General features: G+C 35.0%; 1 protein-coding gene across 11 annotated transcripts in view; it reads left to right on the top strand.

Moving 5' to 3' along the window:
* LOC136822145 (pleckstrin homology domain-containing family G member 5-like) overlaps positions 1–16,718 on the top strand; it is a 67,670-nt gene extending 50,952 nt beyond the window's left edge. For 9 of the 11 annotated variants that reach the window (XM_067078376.1, XM_067078375.1, XM_067078377.1 and 6 more), the window contains 10 exons: positions 8,398–8,520; positions 8,879–9,151; positions 9,777–9,977; positions 10,544–10,804; positions 11,193–11,327; positions 12,438–12,554; positions 12,765–13,010; positions 13,299–15,464; positions 15,854–15,973; positions 16,306–16,718. In XM_067078376.1, coding sequence (XP_066934477.1) covers positions 8,398–8,520; positions 8,879–9,151; positions 9,777–9,977; positions 10,544–10,804; positions 11,193–11,327; positions 12,438–12,554; positions 12,765–13,010; positions 13,299–15,464; positions 15,854–15,973 — 3,642 coding nt within the window. In that variant the 3' untranslated portion in view covers positions 16,306–16,718. Of the gene's footprint in view, positions 1–3,972; positions 4,547–6,957; positions 8,119–8,397; positions 8,521–8,878; positions 9,152–9,776; positions 9,978–10,543; positions 10,805–11,192; positions 11,328–12,437; positions 12,555–12,764; positions 13,011–13,298; positions 15,465–15,853; positions 15,974–16,305 lie in introns of those variants that run through there. The other 2 variants (XM_067078384.1, XM_067078386.1) reach the window with 2 other exon arrangements.
* The last annotated feature ends 2,492 nt before the right edge of the window (positions 16,719–19,210 follow it).

Below are 19,210 nucleotides of genomic sequence, written 5' to 3'. Positions count from 1 at the left end.
TTTTTTAACAAGTATTTGTTCAAAGTTTTGAAATTTGAAAGAATATACAGTACACACGAGGGAAGGGAATGATAACTGTTTTGAAGCGAACAAAGTACAGAAAAGTGAAACAAAAATTGTTGGTTTATGGTAGAAAATTCTTAGAAAAAATGAAATAGAGACTCCATGGAAATTGAGTAATGATGAAATTTTAGTGTAGGCTAGTGTTTTGTCATGAAGGTCCTCAATTATTTTTCCCCAATTATAATTTTAATTAACTATTAGACTTGTAATTAGACAATCATATATTCTTTCAAAATTATAATGACAGATGCGAGTCTCTAGGGCACGAACACTCTTTTATTCTGATAATTGTTGGAAAAGGAATTATTTCGAAGAGAATTTCTCTTATTACTTTCAACAAATTGACACAGTAAATTGATCTTATGTTGAAGATTTATAAATTGCTTGATATATGTGTGTTGGTTGGTTAAGATTCTCTGTGTTTTAATAAGATTTGGTTGAAATTTATACAGTTGAAAATTTTCCGGTTATTGCTTTATGAGTGGGTTTTGGTTTATTTTGTCTGGTGTCTGGAAAGTTTTTTGGATTCATTTTTTTAATGAAATTTTAATACCATTGATGGATTAAAACCTATTTTCTTTAAGAAAATCGTATTATTAAGTTTGATTCCCTTTGAATTTGTAATCTGTTTTACACAGACTGGAGTGTGTATTGATTTTTTACAATACCTTTGGTGACTAGAAGATAAAGCTGGATCTGGTTTGAACCTCCCAAATTTGGGTTTATTATGATATTGTATTCTCTATAGTAAATACAAACAGTAACTGGATAGTTCAGCGAAAATGTCGCTTTAAAGTATCTTTTTGTGGAGGCTGTTTAGTTCATGTAATTTCAAGTTTGAACTTTTTAAGCAAATATCAGGCTTAGTAAGGTTTGGCTGGATCTGCATATTGAGATACGTCTTTGACACTAGATACTTAGCAACTTGATGTAAAGAATATTTAGCATCTTTGGAAGAATATGCTGTTGTTGAAGCTCTATAAATAGTATTGATGGCTGTTCCTGGATTGAAACCTGGAGCTTGACCAGACTTTGTAAAATGTCTGTTATGAATATACGTTATCTTGCGATTTTACACTTTTCTCTACGACGCCCCTACTCCACAAAATGGATTTTTTTTGCGTTATTAAAGTGCTTGTGAATTCGAATGAAATTTGGTTTTAGGCAACTTTTGATTGTTTTGAAATCTTGATAACTGTATTTTGCAACGAGTGATGGCTTAAAATCGTTATAGTAACAGGGTTTTTGTCGATAGAAAGGCTTAATTGAAACATGATATGTTTTTTGTATTTTTTAGGGATGACACATACTAAAAATGACAGGACTTTTTTGTCTGCTGTAACTCACCACTGATATTTGTACATACACGTTTTTTTTTTTATAAGAACGTCAAAAATTTTTGAAGCCTTCGGATGTTCTTAGTTTTTTGGATTTGAAGCCTAAAAATGTTCTTAAAATGTTCTTATTTTCAGCATTTTTTGAGCATTTTGATGTAATTTCTTAAGAAAATGCATGTTTTTAAGTCTCCAAAGCCTTAGAATGTTCTTAGAATGTTCTTAAATTTTTGGGCCTCGAAGCCTTATGTTTTTATATAGTTTGTTCTTATAAAAAAAAAACGTGTAGTGCTCGAAACTCAATGCTTACGTAATGGTTATAGTTGTTTTGGAGAACACTACGACCTATTGAATAACAAATGACTCCACATACACTTTCCCTCAGCCAATAAAAACGTGATAAATTATCTCGTCTCTGGGTGACTGTTGTGGAGTAATTAGTTATTCAATAGGCCGTCGCGTTTTCCAAAACAACTATTGACGATTCTTCGAGATAAGACCGATAGAACTCGGTACTAGATGCATTGACATACCATTGACACTTACATTACAGAGGGGTTGGGACGAGTTTACTAGGGTTAAGGGACGTCAAATGCCTGTATTGGTTATCCTCTAAAGTTAAAGACTTAAGTGTCATTTTACCATGCTAAGTCTAAGTCCTACACATTTAGTAAAACTTATATGGCTAGGGTTGGTAGGTGTAACGTTATATAAGAACATAAGGCTTCAATGGCCAAAATGTTAAGAACAAGTTAAGAACATTTTAAGGCTTCGTGGACTCTACCAATTTCTTAGGAAAATGGACAAAAAAATCAAAAGATGCCGAAAATAAGAACATGTTAAAAAGAATTTTTAGGCTTAAAACTCAAAAAGTTAAGAACCTCTGGCATCCAACAGGCTTCAAAAATTTTAGATGTTAAAAAAAAAAAACATGTATACAATATACAATGCTTTACAATATAGACTGTAACAAATCAAGAACTGGTAGTCTAGCCAGAAACATTTAATATTTGAAGTCGCCCTCCAGTCGAGATTTTGTTTCACTGATGTGTACTTAATGACATTTCGTGGGAGTTTGAGGGCAATCACTTGTGGAGTCTCTCACCACAGTAGAGAGGGGTGAAAGTCTTAGCGGGGAAGTGGTGATTATTTAGTTAATGAGTTAATCCAAGTCCGTCATCAATCGCGTCATTTAAAAAGTAGTTTTTTTGGTCTTCAATAATATTTTCAAACGGCCTTGTCAAGTCGCCAAGATTTATTGCGTGTTCTTTAGGTTTTCTTTTAAGAAAAAGCTCAACTTAGATTGATTCTAACTAGACCCTTTCTGGCTTTCAACGCTTTATTTGTTATAGTTTAGATTCCCTTGCTGATCTAAAGCCATCATGGTGGTCTGTTAAAGAGTTGAAGGCAAACATTTTCAAGAGCTGATATTGTTGAGTTTCTTGGATATGTGTTCTTACAATGAAGTTATTTTTCGGTTCTTGTGTCAATGTTGTTTTGAAAAGGACTGTGTGTTTCTGAAACGTCATTTTTCCTTCCTTTTCCCAATTACAATGTTTTTAAAAACTTAAGAATTGAAAAGAAATAAAAGAGGTCTCCTTAATTACTGGCTTTTTATCACAGTGTGTAGTCAACTGTTTCGGAGGCTCTGTAAGCTCTTAGCCATGGTCTCACAGCGACCCAAGTTTGACCAGTTAGCGAATGTATTTTATATTGAAAGTTTGAGGAAAGTGTTACTGGGGTGAATATTCGATTTTAGAGTGTTTGTTTTGTTTTGTTCACACTTTTACTTTGAGATATCTTTCTCTATTTTATCAAGAAAATCGTAAACTACATCATTCGGAGCAAAGATTTCTTCCATAAGAATCCTTGAAGGGTTATCTTAATACTTTATTGAATAAAGTTCCAGATGTTGTTTCATTGAAGTTCTGAGTTGTCCAGTTTCGTCATCATTGATGTGAATCCACTTGAGTTTCAGTGGGTGATTTCAATCAGAGATTACTCAATGAAATTTGGACATTTTTAGTCATTTGGGTTTGCTTTTTTACAAGAAGTTTTCAGCATTATTTTTTTCTAGTTTTCTTATGATCAGTTGCAGTTTCTTTTCCTCGCTAATTTCTCTATGCAGTTTTGAAAAAAAAGAGAGAAGAAACTCGTTCAATAATTTATAGCTAGTCCAAATTCCTATCTTTTTCATCTCCAACAATGAAAATGATAGCCAATAGAAATTTAGTAGAAGCTACAGTAGTGTTATAATATAAAATTATTCATATTTCATGTGACATGCTGTTCTATTCTCATTTTCACGACACTTTCATATTCAGTTTGATTCCTCTATAATCTTCCATCTTCATTTTTTTCGGGGGATATAAAGTGTTTGCTCCGATCTGTATAATGTTGTTTTATGTTGCTAAAAATTTTTGGGCAGAATTCTTGGAACCTGTTTTGTTTGGTTGTTATTACAGTTGATTTTTTTTCGTTGAGAAATATTTTATCAAGTCTTGTTTTTCTCCTTGAATTTCTTTCATAATTCTTCTTCGAAATCATTCACTTATTTCGTCATTATTTCTACCTGAAGATTAAAATTTGAAAATAGAATAAGAAATATGTTACAATAAAGACATTGGTATAACTGATTGATTGGCTTGAAAACTGAAAAATTTGAAAAATCGAGGTTCATAATGAGACTATATGAAGACCAACCGTTGAAATCACGTAGTGCATCCGATGTAGTATGTAGTCACACGGTTCCGGATGACCAAATCGACTCCAATAACAACAACGGAAAATTTTCATCATCCAGCGTAAAACTACGGAAGAAAGTCAAACGGTTATCACCGCTTACGGATAGGCACTCTTGGTCTGAATATCACTTAAGGGAAGATGTAGACTTTTCACGTTTATCGGAAAAATCTGGGTATAATATACCACGGAAAACCTCTTTTAGCATGATAAAGAGGTCTTGGTCTGGTAGTGAGTCCAAACTGACGGACATTAAAGAAATTTCGTATGAAGAGCCTCAGCAAAGACTACTTTACAGTCGTCGGAATGCCATGAGCATTTCACATCTGGCTAATATTGGTACATCTCCAGAAAAGAAGCCGGATAGGGGATGGATTGAAGGTATCAAGCGGAAAATCTCTGTTACGGTAAGCTGTTAGGTGTTTTACTACGGGTATCCTTGGATGCGGATTTATCACCGATCACCTTTATCCTTTGACCTACCCATTAAAATAATTTGAATATTTTGTTTTCGCACGTATTACAGAATGGGCAAACATTGAAACTTTTCATGTTTCAATCTCTTCTTTTTGTCGATATTCCCTTCTCTATATTTCATGTTATAGGACAGGTCAATATTTGTCCTTCAAACATTCAATAAAATTTTTTGATGTTATTTCTCTTGTGTTCGCTGAAACGCTTCAGTTTCAATTACATTATATTTAAACATTATTACGAAAGATTTGGTGAAAACGAAACAATGCAAAGTCACACCTGAACCTTTTGTTTAAACACCAGATCACGTCATTTAGCCAGATATTGGCCCAATTTGGTCTATAACCTACCGGGTGACCCACGAAAAAGTTCAGACGTTTCCCGACATCTTGAGGCCGAACAAATGTCCCAAAGTACTTGGAATTTTGATATTTAGAAAGTAGATATCCTAACTTAAAATTTGAGCTATCACTTTTTAAATTTGACCAACTTGTTCTCTACTTATGAGCTTTTAAAGTCAAAATTCACTTTTCGGAAAGTGTAAAAAACATGTAAAAAAGAGGTATTAAATTTATGCAATCAATTAGAAAATCACTTACAAATTGACTTATTTAACGAGTTTTATGACATTAATAATTAATAAAAACACCTTTAAAAGTAATTTTTGTTTAAAACAAGACTAGTTTTTATAAAAATTGGCGCTTTTGTAGATTTTTCAGATTTTTTTCAAAAACTGTATATCAAAAACGTCTAAAAATACCAAATTTGATACCCCCTTTTTACGTGTTTTTTACACTTTCCGAAAAGTGAATTTTGACTTTAAAAGCTCATAAATAGAGAACAAATTGGTCAAATTTAAAAAGTGACAGCTCAAATTTTAAGTTAGGATATCTACTTTCTAAATATCTAAACTCCGAGCACTTTAGGACATTTTTTCGGCCTCAAGACGTCGAGAAACGTCCGAACTTTTTCGTGGGTCACCCGGGTAGAATTCTACGAACAGGTCATAGGTTTTACGTATCTATGTTTCAAAACTGGCAAATTAGAAAGAAAGGGAATGTTCATCGTCAAGTTACCTCTTTCCTCCCAATTCCAGAAATTTCAAAGTCTTCAAACGTTAGGTCATACAGTACCTTATTATGAGTACCCAAGTTTATGTTTAGACCATTAGGTAATTTCTCTAACTGGACCGTTTTGAATATTTATTCGTCTGCTAAAAACAACAACGTCATCTACTGTACATCACATCCAACAGCAATTAAGATAACTGTCTTGGCGCTTTGCAATTATAATTCTCTGGCCTCTGACGTAACTGAAATTCTTCGAACACCCCCGTCTCCCACATCAAATATTGTGTGCCGCACAAACGCCTCTAGGGTGCAAAGTATACTATTGTTGTTCTTTCTGCCATAAATTGGAGCTCTTGTGCGCAAGACCAATTTGTTGTCCCACGCCAAGGCGAATTTTTTTTGTTTTGCGCTCAGCAAATTTGTTCTTACTGTGTTGTAACTTTACAATATATCTTTGTCATCGCATACCACAACGAACTGTAGAAACCGCAATTTTGCAATTACAGTCATTTATAACTGAATTGTCCCTAAAATACTTTCTAAAGTGTTTGTTTGATTATTGTTCGGTCACAAATCAAAACAAAGTACACAGAGAGGGTGCACAGGTTGATGCGATTAAAATACCAGACATCCTACGAAATGTAATAAGTCTTGATTATAAACATTAAGTAATTTGAGGTCTTCAAACCCCAAAATAATGAACGCTGTCACAATTCCTGTCTTTTATAAGCACTTTAGCTATTATCTACAAGTATTACTCAATAGTGACTTCTAGAAATCTCTTACTTTTATAATTATGCTTATATAGTCTTCGAAGGCATTATTGATGCTTTTCCTTTTAAAGATATTCATTTGTTTGTTTACTTTTATTTTTTATTTGATTGGCATGACTTTGTTTGTTTTTGTTGTCAATTTCACATCACATCAATTTCTTTATAACTGTCCTCGGTGGTATCAGAAACAGGTTAACATCTGGATGTTTTTATAAGAACAATACTTCTTTTCATTTATTTCGTTGTTCTTATCGATCAGAAATGAATACCCAACTAGTTGCTAAATCTGGGCGGAAAGTTGACAAATTTTCACTTTGACAACTGATGCGAAAATTTCATTATCGAATTCTTTACTATTATCTATAATGATGATGTTTAGTGTTCTTATAAAAGACGTTCATAGAGTCACTCCACCCCCGCTTACTTCTATGATTGTATGTTGTTTGTGTTCTTATGTAAGCCTCACTGATTGTTGAATAACAGACCGGTGGAGGGTGCTCTGTCGAGAAAAAAATCACAAGACGGATGCAAGATTTTGAAAAGATTTTTCATGTCAGACAAAAATCTTGATCGTATCGGTCAATCGGTATTCCTTGATACCTCACATACATATTTTATGGAGTTGATAATTTGGCTCAGCGTGTGTCTGACTGATTGAATCGTTTTGCAAAGGGACAAATGTTTTATTGAGATATAGTGGACATACACAACTTTGTTCGATTTTGAGGAACCATTCATTTGATTGAGAGACACCTTTTGTAGAAGTTTTGGGTCCATCATTTTTTGAAAGTAGTATATTTGTGGATATTGATTTTCGTTACATCTTACGACGTAATCTATTTTTCATTTTGAACATTGGTTTGTGTAACGGTTCAAAGAACTTGCAAATTGATTGGCTAATAACTTGTCAAAACCAACCTTGATTGGTTAATAATCTCATTTCACGTCTTGGCGATAATGTTCAAATCAAACGTTACCACACGAGACAACATTCTGCACTATTGACCCTCGAAAAGCATCAAAACTATCCAATACAGTCAACCAGCAAAACTATACCATTATCCTTCCCACGTAATGAGTATTCAACTCTGACCTTCAATCTATTATTCATCCTTGTTTCACAGTATCTGGCAAGATTTCACACTATTGATTAAATCGAAGGTGTCAGTCAAAACACAACAACAAAAAACATTTTAAGAAGAATCAGTAGAAAGGATTTAAAAGGATTAACTCTATCCAAGATCTTTACAAAGAGGAAGCAACTAATCAATAGAAAAGATGCGAGAAAAGAGTGATAGTATCTTAATACAGCAACGAAATTCGACATCGGATGAAGACTTAGAGAATGATCCAGATTTGATTGCGTGGCGTCAAGAGAGAATGAACAGGCATCGTAGATCGTCTTTTGAAAATGAACAAATACATTATCTACGGCTTAACTTACCACCTTCAGCAGTGAACATGAAGGGTAGTTTATCAGCCCATGATATCAAGGAGAGTGTGACCTTACCCACTTCTCCAATCTCACCGAATGTTCTCACGCCCCATTCAAGGCGGAAGATCAGTTTGGCCGGCATTTCACCTAACATGCGCAAAAGGCGTTTGAGCCGCGCGGGAACCAAAGTGGCAGATATGGTGCGCGCGATAAGTAGCAACGAAAAGGTACTTCCCTAATTTGAAAATGGAATTGAATGAATGTTTCATAAAGATATAATTTTTCGTACTAAAAATAAACGTGAAATGAATTTTATTTTATGAAAATGATATCATACTTTACTCGCTACTTTATAGGAGACTTCGGATCTAGAAAAGATTCCAGTAGCGTCAATATGGAATGTAATAGATAAAAGAAAACGTCAAAAAAGCTTGTCAGATTTTAACGTTTTTCTACCTTTAGAACAAAAAGTTTTATAAAATCCAATTCTTTTTTCACCACTACAGAGTCAACGTCAGAAGAAAACGATCATGTCGATCATGAGCAATGATGATTCACAAGCGCAAATCAAAACTGCTTCTTTACCTGCATCCAATGCTCGTCTCACCAAGAAAGGTGGAAGCTCTAAGGTAAGCAGCTATCCATGTCCTTGCTGAATTCTTATTTGTATGTTAAACACTTTTGAAGTAAAGCCTCGGTCGTCAATTCAGATAGAAGTAGTTTTTCGAATAAATGTTAGACTTGAAGTGGAACATAGGGACTGGAAAGTATATATTCTTATTAAATGCTTGGTATATGCCTGGTTGTTTTTCATCCTTCCTTCCTTCCTTGGACTTTAGCCAGAGGACTGTTTAATTGAATTCTCTAAATTTAGTCTGTCGTCGAACATTAGACCCTACTAAGAGCCAACCAACACAGTATTCACATTATAAGCTTTTATATGTCTCGTTTCCAATCGACCTTGTATTTTTTTTATCTCAAATATAGGACTTGAGTAAAAGTTTACCAGACCTCTTACAGCAATACAGTATGAAAGGCTTCGAAGGGAGTAGCTCCATCAATTTATCAGACAATTTGGATGGTTCTGAAGCCTCCTTGGTATCCAACGATGATGTTGAGGATGATCTGGAAGAGAAATGGACAGATGTGATTGATGGACCTGAGGATATGACACGAAGTCAGAAAAATCAACAAGAAGCCATCTGGGAACTCCTCTCTACTGAATACAAATATGTTGGTAAAATCAGAGTCATCCTGCAGGTTAGAAATATTTTCAACTCTTCTAACTACAGTGGCTCACTAGATCAGTGGGTCTTTGTTTCCTGTGTAATACTTTCTTTGCAATTCCTACTTACTTCTAAAGTTCATCAGGTCTTGGTTTCTTTGTGACTCTGGATCATAATTTTCGCGTTTTGAACTATAGGCGTCTTTTTTTAGTTTTCGTCTCTATGTACAAAATTGATAATTAAATATGATTAACAGCGATAGAAAGTTTTAAAAATCTTTTGCAAGTTTCTGGCGTGTTTATTTACCGATACTGCTTTCGTTTGTAATTCATTTTTTCTTCTTCGTTGATTTTATTTTCTCACGCCCGAACTTCTTATCTCATTCATATTTCGAAATAGAAAAGAAATTCTTGTCGTTTCGAAACGTTAAAAAATTATTTTTCATCCCGTTAAAGTATTTTGGATTCCATATATATCTCCGTCTTTTTCTCAAACTGCTTCTTGTTGAAACCACCTCTTTGTAAATCTCAACTTCCCTTCGCTTTCGAAATTCTCGAAACATCCTCTTCACAGACCCCGCTTTTTCTTTAAATAGCTTGTCTCCCAGTTTCCTCTCAGTCAGCTCTTATCAAAAAATTACATAAAAATTTTATTTTCAGGTTTTCCGGGAATGTCTGTTCAGCTTACAGCGCGACAATTTTCTCCGCGAGGTCGATTCTGAGCGCTTATTCTCCAACATCCAAGAGATCTACAACACAAATCGCATCTTTTGGAGTGAATATTTGAGACATGTCGTGGCGGAGACCAAGCGCACGCGCGAACCCATCAAACCATCGCAGCTACTTGATTCTTTCGCGAGGGTAAGTGAAAAGTTTTTTTCTCGGTTGGCTTTTTTATCTTCACATATACCCTCTGCCACCTACCAGTAATCTTATCAAGCCTGTGACACACGGGGGAAAGGATGGCTTTCTTTATAAGGTCATCGATTTACGGAAAGTGTTTTTAGCGTGAACCCCGATACTTTTGAGTCTTATCCCTTGATAATTTTACAAAGTATACTGTTCAATTTTAGTTTTGACTTAATCCAATTATGAAAAGTTCCAAATGATGTTAATTTCACACTCAGCTTCCATCTGGTTTTCACAAATGTCCACTAAATCTATTAACATACTTGCGGCGGTTATCACGTGCTTTAAAGGAGAGAAACTTCCCCAATATTCTATTTTGCTTTTGTATCACGTATAAAAAATTCCATAACATCGCTTATCATACCTCGGTATCAAAAACATTTTCTTATCAGTAACATTTTTTTCTAAAACTAAGACGTTTTCATCTGATTGTAACTTCATGAATTTGTAATAGCATTCATAACGGAATTTTTACATATTTTTATACTTTTATCTTGTTTTTTTTGTTCTGTTAACAGTTTGAAGATTTATTCGACCCTTACATCAAATACTGTTTGGAAGAAAGTCACTGTGTAGCATACTTGAAACAATTGAAAGAGACGAACGAAAATTTCAACGAATATTTATTATGGTGTGAAAATCAAAGCGAATGTCATCGATTGAAGCTAGCGGATTTGTTAGTGAAACCAATGCAACGTGTCACAAAATATGCTTTATTGTTGAAAGCTGTCCTACAACGTACTATTGATACTGATGAAATTCTATCTCTGGAGAATATGGTAAGTTTTTTATAAGAACAAACTATATAAAAACATAAGGCTTCGATGGCCAAAATGTTTAGAACAAGTTAAGGACATTTTAAGGCTTGGTGGACTGTAAAACACCCAATTTCTTAGGAAAATGGACAAAAATACTCAGTGAGATACACGTATTAAAAGAACAAACTATATAAGAACATAATGCTTCGATGGCCAAAACATCAAGGTGAGAACATTGTTTTTAAATTCTCTTTGCTTGAACAGATGAGAATATTGTTTTGTGCCAGCAGGGGCTCTCTAGAAGTTTTTGATTTTAAAATGCTGTTTGATTCTGTGTCAAATCGGCAAATTTCAGTTAATTTTCGTTTTTATTTTCTGTCATATGAAGGGTCTTTTTTTCCAATCACAGATTTCACAAGTGGATCGATTCGTCTCCAAGATTAACACAACTTTGCGTTTGAGACACGAGGAGCAGAAATTGAAAACTGTTTTGAATCGATTGGAAAATTATTGCCCCATTGAAGCCACCGAGGAAGTTGATAAGGTCAGTCTTTTGGTGGATTGCAATTTTTCTCATTGAAAATTTAACTTTTTTCTTACATTGTTTGAAAGCTAACAGTTTGTTAGCGTTTCTTAATTTTGAATTAGGTTTCAGTAATCCAAACTCTTCCCTACTGAATATTGAAAAATCATGAAATTTTGCTAAACGACCGATATAATTAAACCTTATCTTTAAAAGGAGACAACACGATTTTAAAGTGAAATCCCTTCCTTATGAGTTTTAAACGACTCCTTGATCTGAAGAGATTTCAAAGATCGTCTTGATAATTAATTTTTATTAAGAAATGAATTGCTTAATAATCGGTGTTTGATTAACTCTTCAAAAACCTTATTAATCTCTTTACGAGCCTTTACTTCCGCTCATATGTCTCCCTCTCCAACAAATTCTCAAGAGAGAGACCGCGCGGGCTTTCCATTCCATTGGGCGCCCGTTATTCCTTCCTGGACAAGGGACAGTTATAAAATCTCATGACGTACTTAAGTGGGTGGAGTTGCGAAAATAGAGTTTCTTTAAATAGCCTGAGAATAGGTTTTCCTTTTTATCCGAAAATCAAATCTGCTTGTATATTTTTCTTCAATTTAAAAAGATGGCCGAAGACAAGGTCAAGTGCGAAAAATATTTCATCTCTTTATTTATTTATCAAAAGCTCTCACTTAATCCATATCTCGCAAATTCTTGCTCAGATAACAAGGTATCAAAGTCTACAAATAAGAAAAAATAACTTCACGCATTACGTAACTGTGTGTTTTCGTTGAATCCTTGTGCAATCGAAATTCTTCTCCTTCAACTTTTTTAATCAACGAACAACTGAATTATATAAACAACACAACCATAGGAAATACTTTTAAGGTGTCTTCATGGTGGGGATACGGGGGTATGATAAAAACGGCGATGACGAGTTGATTTCGTCATTCAATATATTCAGAAGTGCCTTCCTCTCTCACCCATGGAACCGCAATTGCCTTTATATTCTGTCCCTCAATACCTATAGAAATACTTGTGCCAGACTGTACATACGATTTTGTTTATAGTATTGTTTTTATATTTTGCTCTATCAAGACGAGTAACATCCCTTCTTTAATTCTTGTTTAGGTTATCCAAGACTACTGCAATTTGGACCTTCATCAGAAAGTCCCTGGCTTACCTGAAGATGAGCAGAGATGTATTCTCCTCGACGGTTCCATGAAAATGATCGAAAAACAAGGACGAGTACGCTAAGTTTCCTTTGCCTTCATTCTCTTCTTACGAACCTATAACAATTACTGCTCGAAAAAACTTTTCATAATGTATAGTGGTTATTTTTAAGCCCCTCTGATTTTTTTCTAATTCAAATTTTTCAATTTTAAATTGAAGACACCTCCTTTTATCATTTTCTTCAAAACGTTTTTTTAACAAATTGTCTTTTCCCTTCCCTTCCAGTTGGACGTCCAAGTCTTTTTGTTCACTGACGTTCTCTTGATTACGAAAGCCAAAAAGAATGGCGAGAAATTTCGCATCATCCGCCCACCTTACCGCCTCAACAAGGTCGTGACCTACCCTTCAAGTCAATTTGGTTCCTTCATCTTGATATATTTGAATGAATATGGTGTCCTCGTCAACGCCTTCACTTTACAAGTTCAAAACACAGAATTGACAAAATGGATGCAAGCTATTGAAAGAGCGAAGGTATTTTTTATATACAATATATTGTTAGCTCCATTTGCAATATTCCAACAATATAGGGGAATTTTTACAGAAAGAAAATTTCTTTTTGAGTAACAATGGTTTACTCCGTACATGACGGTCTGAAAACTGTATTGTCAAATACTGCTAATAATGTTACATCTAGGTAGACCTTAAGGTTTAAGGCTGAGCAAGGTTACCCCATCGGGGTTTAGAACAAAAACATAACAATGGGAATGTAATATCTCACAACAATTTCTGAAAAAGTCTTTTTGCTTCGTTCAATTACAGAGACGTTACCAAGCGGCTCGTTCGGGACACGGCTCAACGCTCGACTTTATCGACGACGATCTACCGTTCAGTAACCTTTCGGTCCCGTCAGCTTACACGCCAAGTATGTCGCCTCTACCTATGAGAACTATGAATAATTCGATCAGTGACGAAAACGGGCTATTACCTCCTATCGTTGTCAAAGATGAGGATTTACCCCTACGTAGCTCAAGTAGCAGTAATTTTACAAGTTCCGTACGTGGCCGCGAGGAAAGTTCGGATCCGACGGACGCCAGTGTAAAACGATCGTTATCCGACCCTAAAACATCGGTTCACCCTCGGTCGCGAGATAAACGAATGGCGAAAACGACAAAAGCACGACCGTATTCTATGATACAAACGAGTGAACGTGATCAAGTCTCGTCGTGGGTTTTCAACGACAAACGTAATCGTTCGGGATCCATTCCGAGTGATATATCCGATGACAGTCGTCGATCGTCGGGAATAGGCGATAGTTTTCGTTCTATTAATTCCGACACCGGTCCACAGATACATCGAGACGGAAAATCGGGTAATTATACAGAAATGCAGTCAGTACAAAAATTGAAAAAACGGTTCGAAACGGGTGGTGAATACCATTCAGACAGTAGCAGTAGTTTAGCGTCAAGCACACAAAACGATCCTACCAAACCCGTTTCCCGTAGCAACAGTAATAAACGTTCGAATCCTGATTTTACGGAACAACAACATACCATACACGAGGAAGAAGAACAACCAAACAAAACTCGAGTTCAACTCGATGATTCGGAGAGTGAGGCGGAAATCGACGAGGAGGAGGATGAAGAAATCTTTCGAAGTGAAGAAGGAGATACGACTCGAACTCTAAACGGTGAAACAGTTCTTTTACGAGAGATTCCAATAGTTATTGAAAGTTGTACACAAACTGAACCTTGTGAAAAAGAACCTTATAATGAACTATATAACGATACTACTTTTTCATGTGACAAATGTAGTTCAAGGACTACTAAAGAACAATATAGCTCCAATACAGATTTAGTCTCAACCATAGATGCAGAGACTAGTTTTGAGATGGATATATCGGACAAAATTGAAATAGGTGTACAGTGTGGTGAGAAAAAGACTTTGACACGTTCTGTTAGTTCACAATGTGGAGATTTTGTGCAATTGACCGGCGTCTGTGAAGAAGAAACTGATACAGACACCCTCCGTCGAAATAATAAACTCTTTTATACGGCAGACGAGACTGATGGCGTCAGATCTCATACTCCGCCCACGCCCAATCAGACGCCCATGATGGATGCTCTTACGCAATCCCTCCCTGAGTACTCCATGAACAATTTGAAAAATGAAAGTCCGAGAGGAATTTTGAAATCGTTATCTGATGCAAATATTCCGTCGTTACTTAGAGACGGACAAGCACCGCAAGGTGATGTCCGCGTTATACATAACCGGTCACAGAGTGATGAACCCCGGAAAGGACAGAGTTCCGGATCATCACCGAAACATTCTACGGTCGAAGAATCACCCGGCATGAGAGCTTTAATGGCGCTCAGTGAAAATCTGGAAGAGTTAAATCAGCAACGAACATCTTCTGCTGGTAGTAAACCAAAGATTTCGGTACAACAACAAAATTCGGCGTCTCCGTCGTTACGAAAAACTGCGATCGTGAACAGTTCACCGCAACTGAAACCAAAGACCTTTGAGAGTGTGGATGATGAAAAGCAAGTGATTTTGAGATCGAACAGTTCAATTACACCTTCGCAGTCATGGTCTTCATCACCCAAACAAATGACCAAATCGTTAAGCGAGCAAAATATGTACTCTCATAAACGAAACACGTGGCATGAAAGCATGTTCCAGCATAATAAGAACAGTTCCGCTGATCGTACCATTTCTCCGGTTCTCGAAGAAGATCCAAAGTCCAGCATGGAACGAACCTTTTCTAAATCCACAGAACAATTAAACTCACCTAGAAAACAAAAAAGTTTCAAGAAAACATTATTGAAGAAATTCTCGGACGCGCGTCTCATTGAACGTGAACAACCGCAACAACATTCGAGTAGTGACGACCACGTGACGTCATCAGTTTCGGACACCAGTATGGACAGCAAACAAATGAAGAAACAAATGGAAAAAGAAAAGAAAGAAGAAAAGAAACGATTAAAGGTGAGAGGTTGATTCTAATTATTCCGCACATGGCACGCATGCGCTCCAAAGGGCATGGGTCCGTAAGAGTCACATTCGCCATTTTCTTTTAGAGCAGAGCGTGATATGCGTAGAATGGCTGACCTGTCATGAGATTAATTATCGCTTGATTTTTTAGTAATAACTTAAAAAAAACATAGTAGCTTTTTCTCGTAAACTTTTGCCTTAATCTTTCAAATCTTTCCCTAAATAAGGATATTGTTCGAAAGTTGCTCAATGACAATCTTGCATTTTTTGTGGGTTTCTATTTCCTTTTTGAAGTGTGCGGCGGATTTTTTTGTTTTGCAAACGTCCTGTTTGTAAACCTAACGAGTTGAAAGCCTAATTTTTCGTATCTTTGTTTTCTTCAGATGGAAAAGAAACTTGAGAAGAAGGAGAAAAAATATTCCAAACGACGGTCTGGTTCCCATACCTCTCTTACGTCATCCATTACGTCACTACCAACCAATAATGTTACAGTTCAATCATAGGTGAGTTTTATGCTTTATATTGCTTTTATTTGCTATTATCTTGTTTTATGCTCTATTTATATGTATTAAAGTTCGACATTAAAAAATGATACTACTAAGTACGTAAGCTGATTTTCAAACATTTGAGTTGAGCAGTCGAATTAGCTGAGATGGACTTTCTATCAATTTTAATCATATTGGTTTGAAGTATCCCTAATTGGAAATAATTATAAGTGCGATCAAAGTTAACTCTCTTCACCTGAAGTGCTGTAAGGAGAGAATTATTTTCGATAATTTTTGTGAATTGAATATTATCCTTTAATTTAATGTCAATTTTTCGTCGTTTTTTTTAGATTGACATTATTGCGATCAGAAGAAATTTTTGGTTAAAATGGGGAAATGGGGCAAATATCTGGAAATTGTTACATTATTTTGTATTTTTTAGAATTAATTTTTTCCTGTTTACACAAAATCATAAATACATTCAAAAAAGTTTTTTTTGTCAAATTTAAGTTTTTTAAGGAAAATATTACTACGTCACTTTTTTTCTTAAATTAATTGATATATTTTTTTATACTCCCTCAACAATTATTAAAAGAAAGCAAACTTTTGTCTTTAAAAAAGTCTTTGTATACTTTGTGAATATTTTGAAAGTAATTTTTTGTTATTATAATGAGCTCTATTGTTTATTTTATTTTGAATATTTGAAAAGTATGATTTTTGTCGTACAAAAAATAAAGAAACCTCGAACTGTTAAATTTAAAAATCACGTTGTCCTTTTTCATCCTCTTAGATACCAAAATACAAGATTTTTAGGGGAAAGCTCTCGAACTAATCAGCTTTTAATTGGAAAGTTAAACTTATAGTTGGTTTTATGAAAACTAGGCGAATCTGCGACACTGCCCGAATAGAGTGAATAGGCTTTTTCATAAATTATTTTGAGTGCGACGACTGCCTCGTTTTGAAACCATTACTACACCCCCTTCTCACAGACCCACTGGGACCACTTCCCACTGAAAAAAATTAGACAAAATATCGTCCCCGGTGGAGAATTCTTCTCCAATTTTTATACCCACTGAAAATAATCAAATAAACTAATCCTCACTATGCAAAATATTTACTATTTTCACTGAATTTTTTGACTTAAAAACAAAAGAATTGAAATCCCCAGCCAAGAAATATGGGAATATCAATCCCCATCGAGTTGCAGTCTGTTATTTTTATCCCCACTGGCTGAAAAAATCCTACCGGGTCTGTGAGACAAAAAAAGCTATGACTTTTGATAGAAATTGAATTAGGTTTGTGCTTCTTGAAAAGATAAACAGGAGTGGAATATTATATCATCATAAAGAAAAAAATCAAAAAAGATTGGAAAATGAAAAAGAAGAAAATCAACTTCTTCGATAATTGTGCTAGAATTATCATTTTCACACGAGTGATTCTTTGATCTTAGAATATCATTAATGTGAAAAAAAAATTCAAAGAAATTTATTCCATCGAAAGATATAGTCCTGATTTTATCACTGATCGACTTCAAAAACAATAAAAAAAATCAAAACGAGGTAAACGCTCTTTAGTAGAGGGCATTTTGTAAAATCGCTCAATTGTCTTGGTCAAAGCACTCGGGTAAATTAATGCGTGTCCAAATTTTCGTTAATTTTTCGGACCCATCATCACCCCTCCTAGCATAATAAATTATACCTTTAAAGAAGCACATTACGATGTAGAACATGAAAATCGGTGTTACTTAAATTTAGGTTTTGCCAATTTTGCGAAAAACCGCAAAAACCAAAAAATGCTGACGTCAGCAAAACTTGTTTTTTAAATAACTCCAGTTTGGCTAATGGTATAAACATGAAATTTGGACCAAAGTTGCATATCAGTAATAAAAACATTTTTAGATAATCATTTTTTTCAAATTTTGCTGACGTCAGCAGAAATCAGCAAAATACGAAAATTCGCAATAAAGTGCAGACATCAGCAAAATTTCAAAAACTTTTTTTTTCAAAATGATCTTTTTAATAATGTGCAACTTTGGTCCAAATTTCATGTTTATACCATACGCCAAACTGGAGTTATTTAAAAAACAAGTTTTGCTGACGTCAGCATTTTTTGGTTTTTGCGGTTTTTCGCAAAATTGGCGAAACCTAAATTTAAGTAACACCGATTTTCATGTTCTACATCGTAATGCGCTTCTTTAAAGGTATAATTTATTATGCTAGGAGGGGTGATGATGGGTCCGAAGAATTAACGAAAATTTGGACACGCATTAATTTACCCGAGCACTTGTTATACATTTTTGGAAAGCTAAGGGGTAGGTAGGCTGCTGGCATCCACTAACGGATTCGTGCTCCTTATAGATAGCTTTCCAAAAATATACAACATGTCTCCGTTTTCTCAAGCTAAAATTTTCATTATTTTTTGATCCTATGATTTTTGCGCGGATTTTTGCCTGTGAGACCGTCATATTTGTCCGAAAATCACACCAAAGTGTCCGAAAAAAAATTGGAACTCAAGTAATTTTGATTCCCCTACCCCTTAGCTTTCCAAAAATGTATAACAAGTGCTTTGACCAAAACAATCGATCGACCTCAAAAAAAATTTCCCCCTACTACTTGACGTAATTTAAGAAAATGTCTTTTGATTTTTAAAATGCTAATATTTCTTATATCCAATTCCTTGCTCAAATCAGCATCATCGATCGAATCTCCAAATAAGTTAATAATCCAGTGTTGGAACCAACCTTTGGAATTCTACCATTCTACTGTTTTTTTTTGTTTTTTTTCGCGGATTAAGATTTTTCAACATTTCCGACTTTTAAAATTTCCGCGGCAACTAATTAATCCTCGGATCAGTCGGATTAATCTACTAATTTTAATTAATCTAGTTCACGTTCTAGTTCTGCTCTTCCTTTATTAATGAAAAAGTTTTTAGGTTTTCTTGGTACATGGATATTTAATAATCTTGTACCGGGTCTAAGACATACCTCTCATCTCCCCTCGGGGCATCAAACCATTGAGTTTCAAGCCCGAAGGGCTAGAGGTCAATCTCTGACCTTTCTCAGGCAAGAAAAAGTGAAGCCTTAAAATATGCGCCGTATTTTTGATGACGGATTGAATCTAGCAATTCCTTTGTTTTCGAGTGATATATTTTTCGAAATTAAGCCGTAAATTTTAGTTTCAATCTGTCATTTGTGTAAAAACCAGGCGGGTCGCTCAAGGCCGCGCAACTTTAGTAGGATTTGTTGGCTTCAAATCC

This window comes from Clytia hemisphaerica, unplaced genomic scaffold, assembly GCF_902728285.1.
Source record: "Clytia hemisphaerica strain Z4C2 unplaced genomic scaffold, Clytia hemisphaerica genome assembly, whole genome shotgun sequence".
Lineage (NCBI taxonomy): Eukaryota > Metazoa > Cnidaria > Hydrozoa > Leptothecata > Clytiidae > Clytia > Clytia hemisphaerica.
The sequence above is the reverse complement of the archived record's forward strand: the minus strand, read 5'-3'. Positions and strand labels throughout refer to the sequence as shown.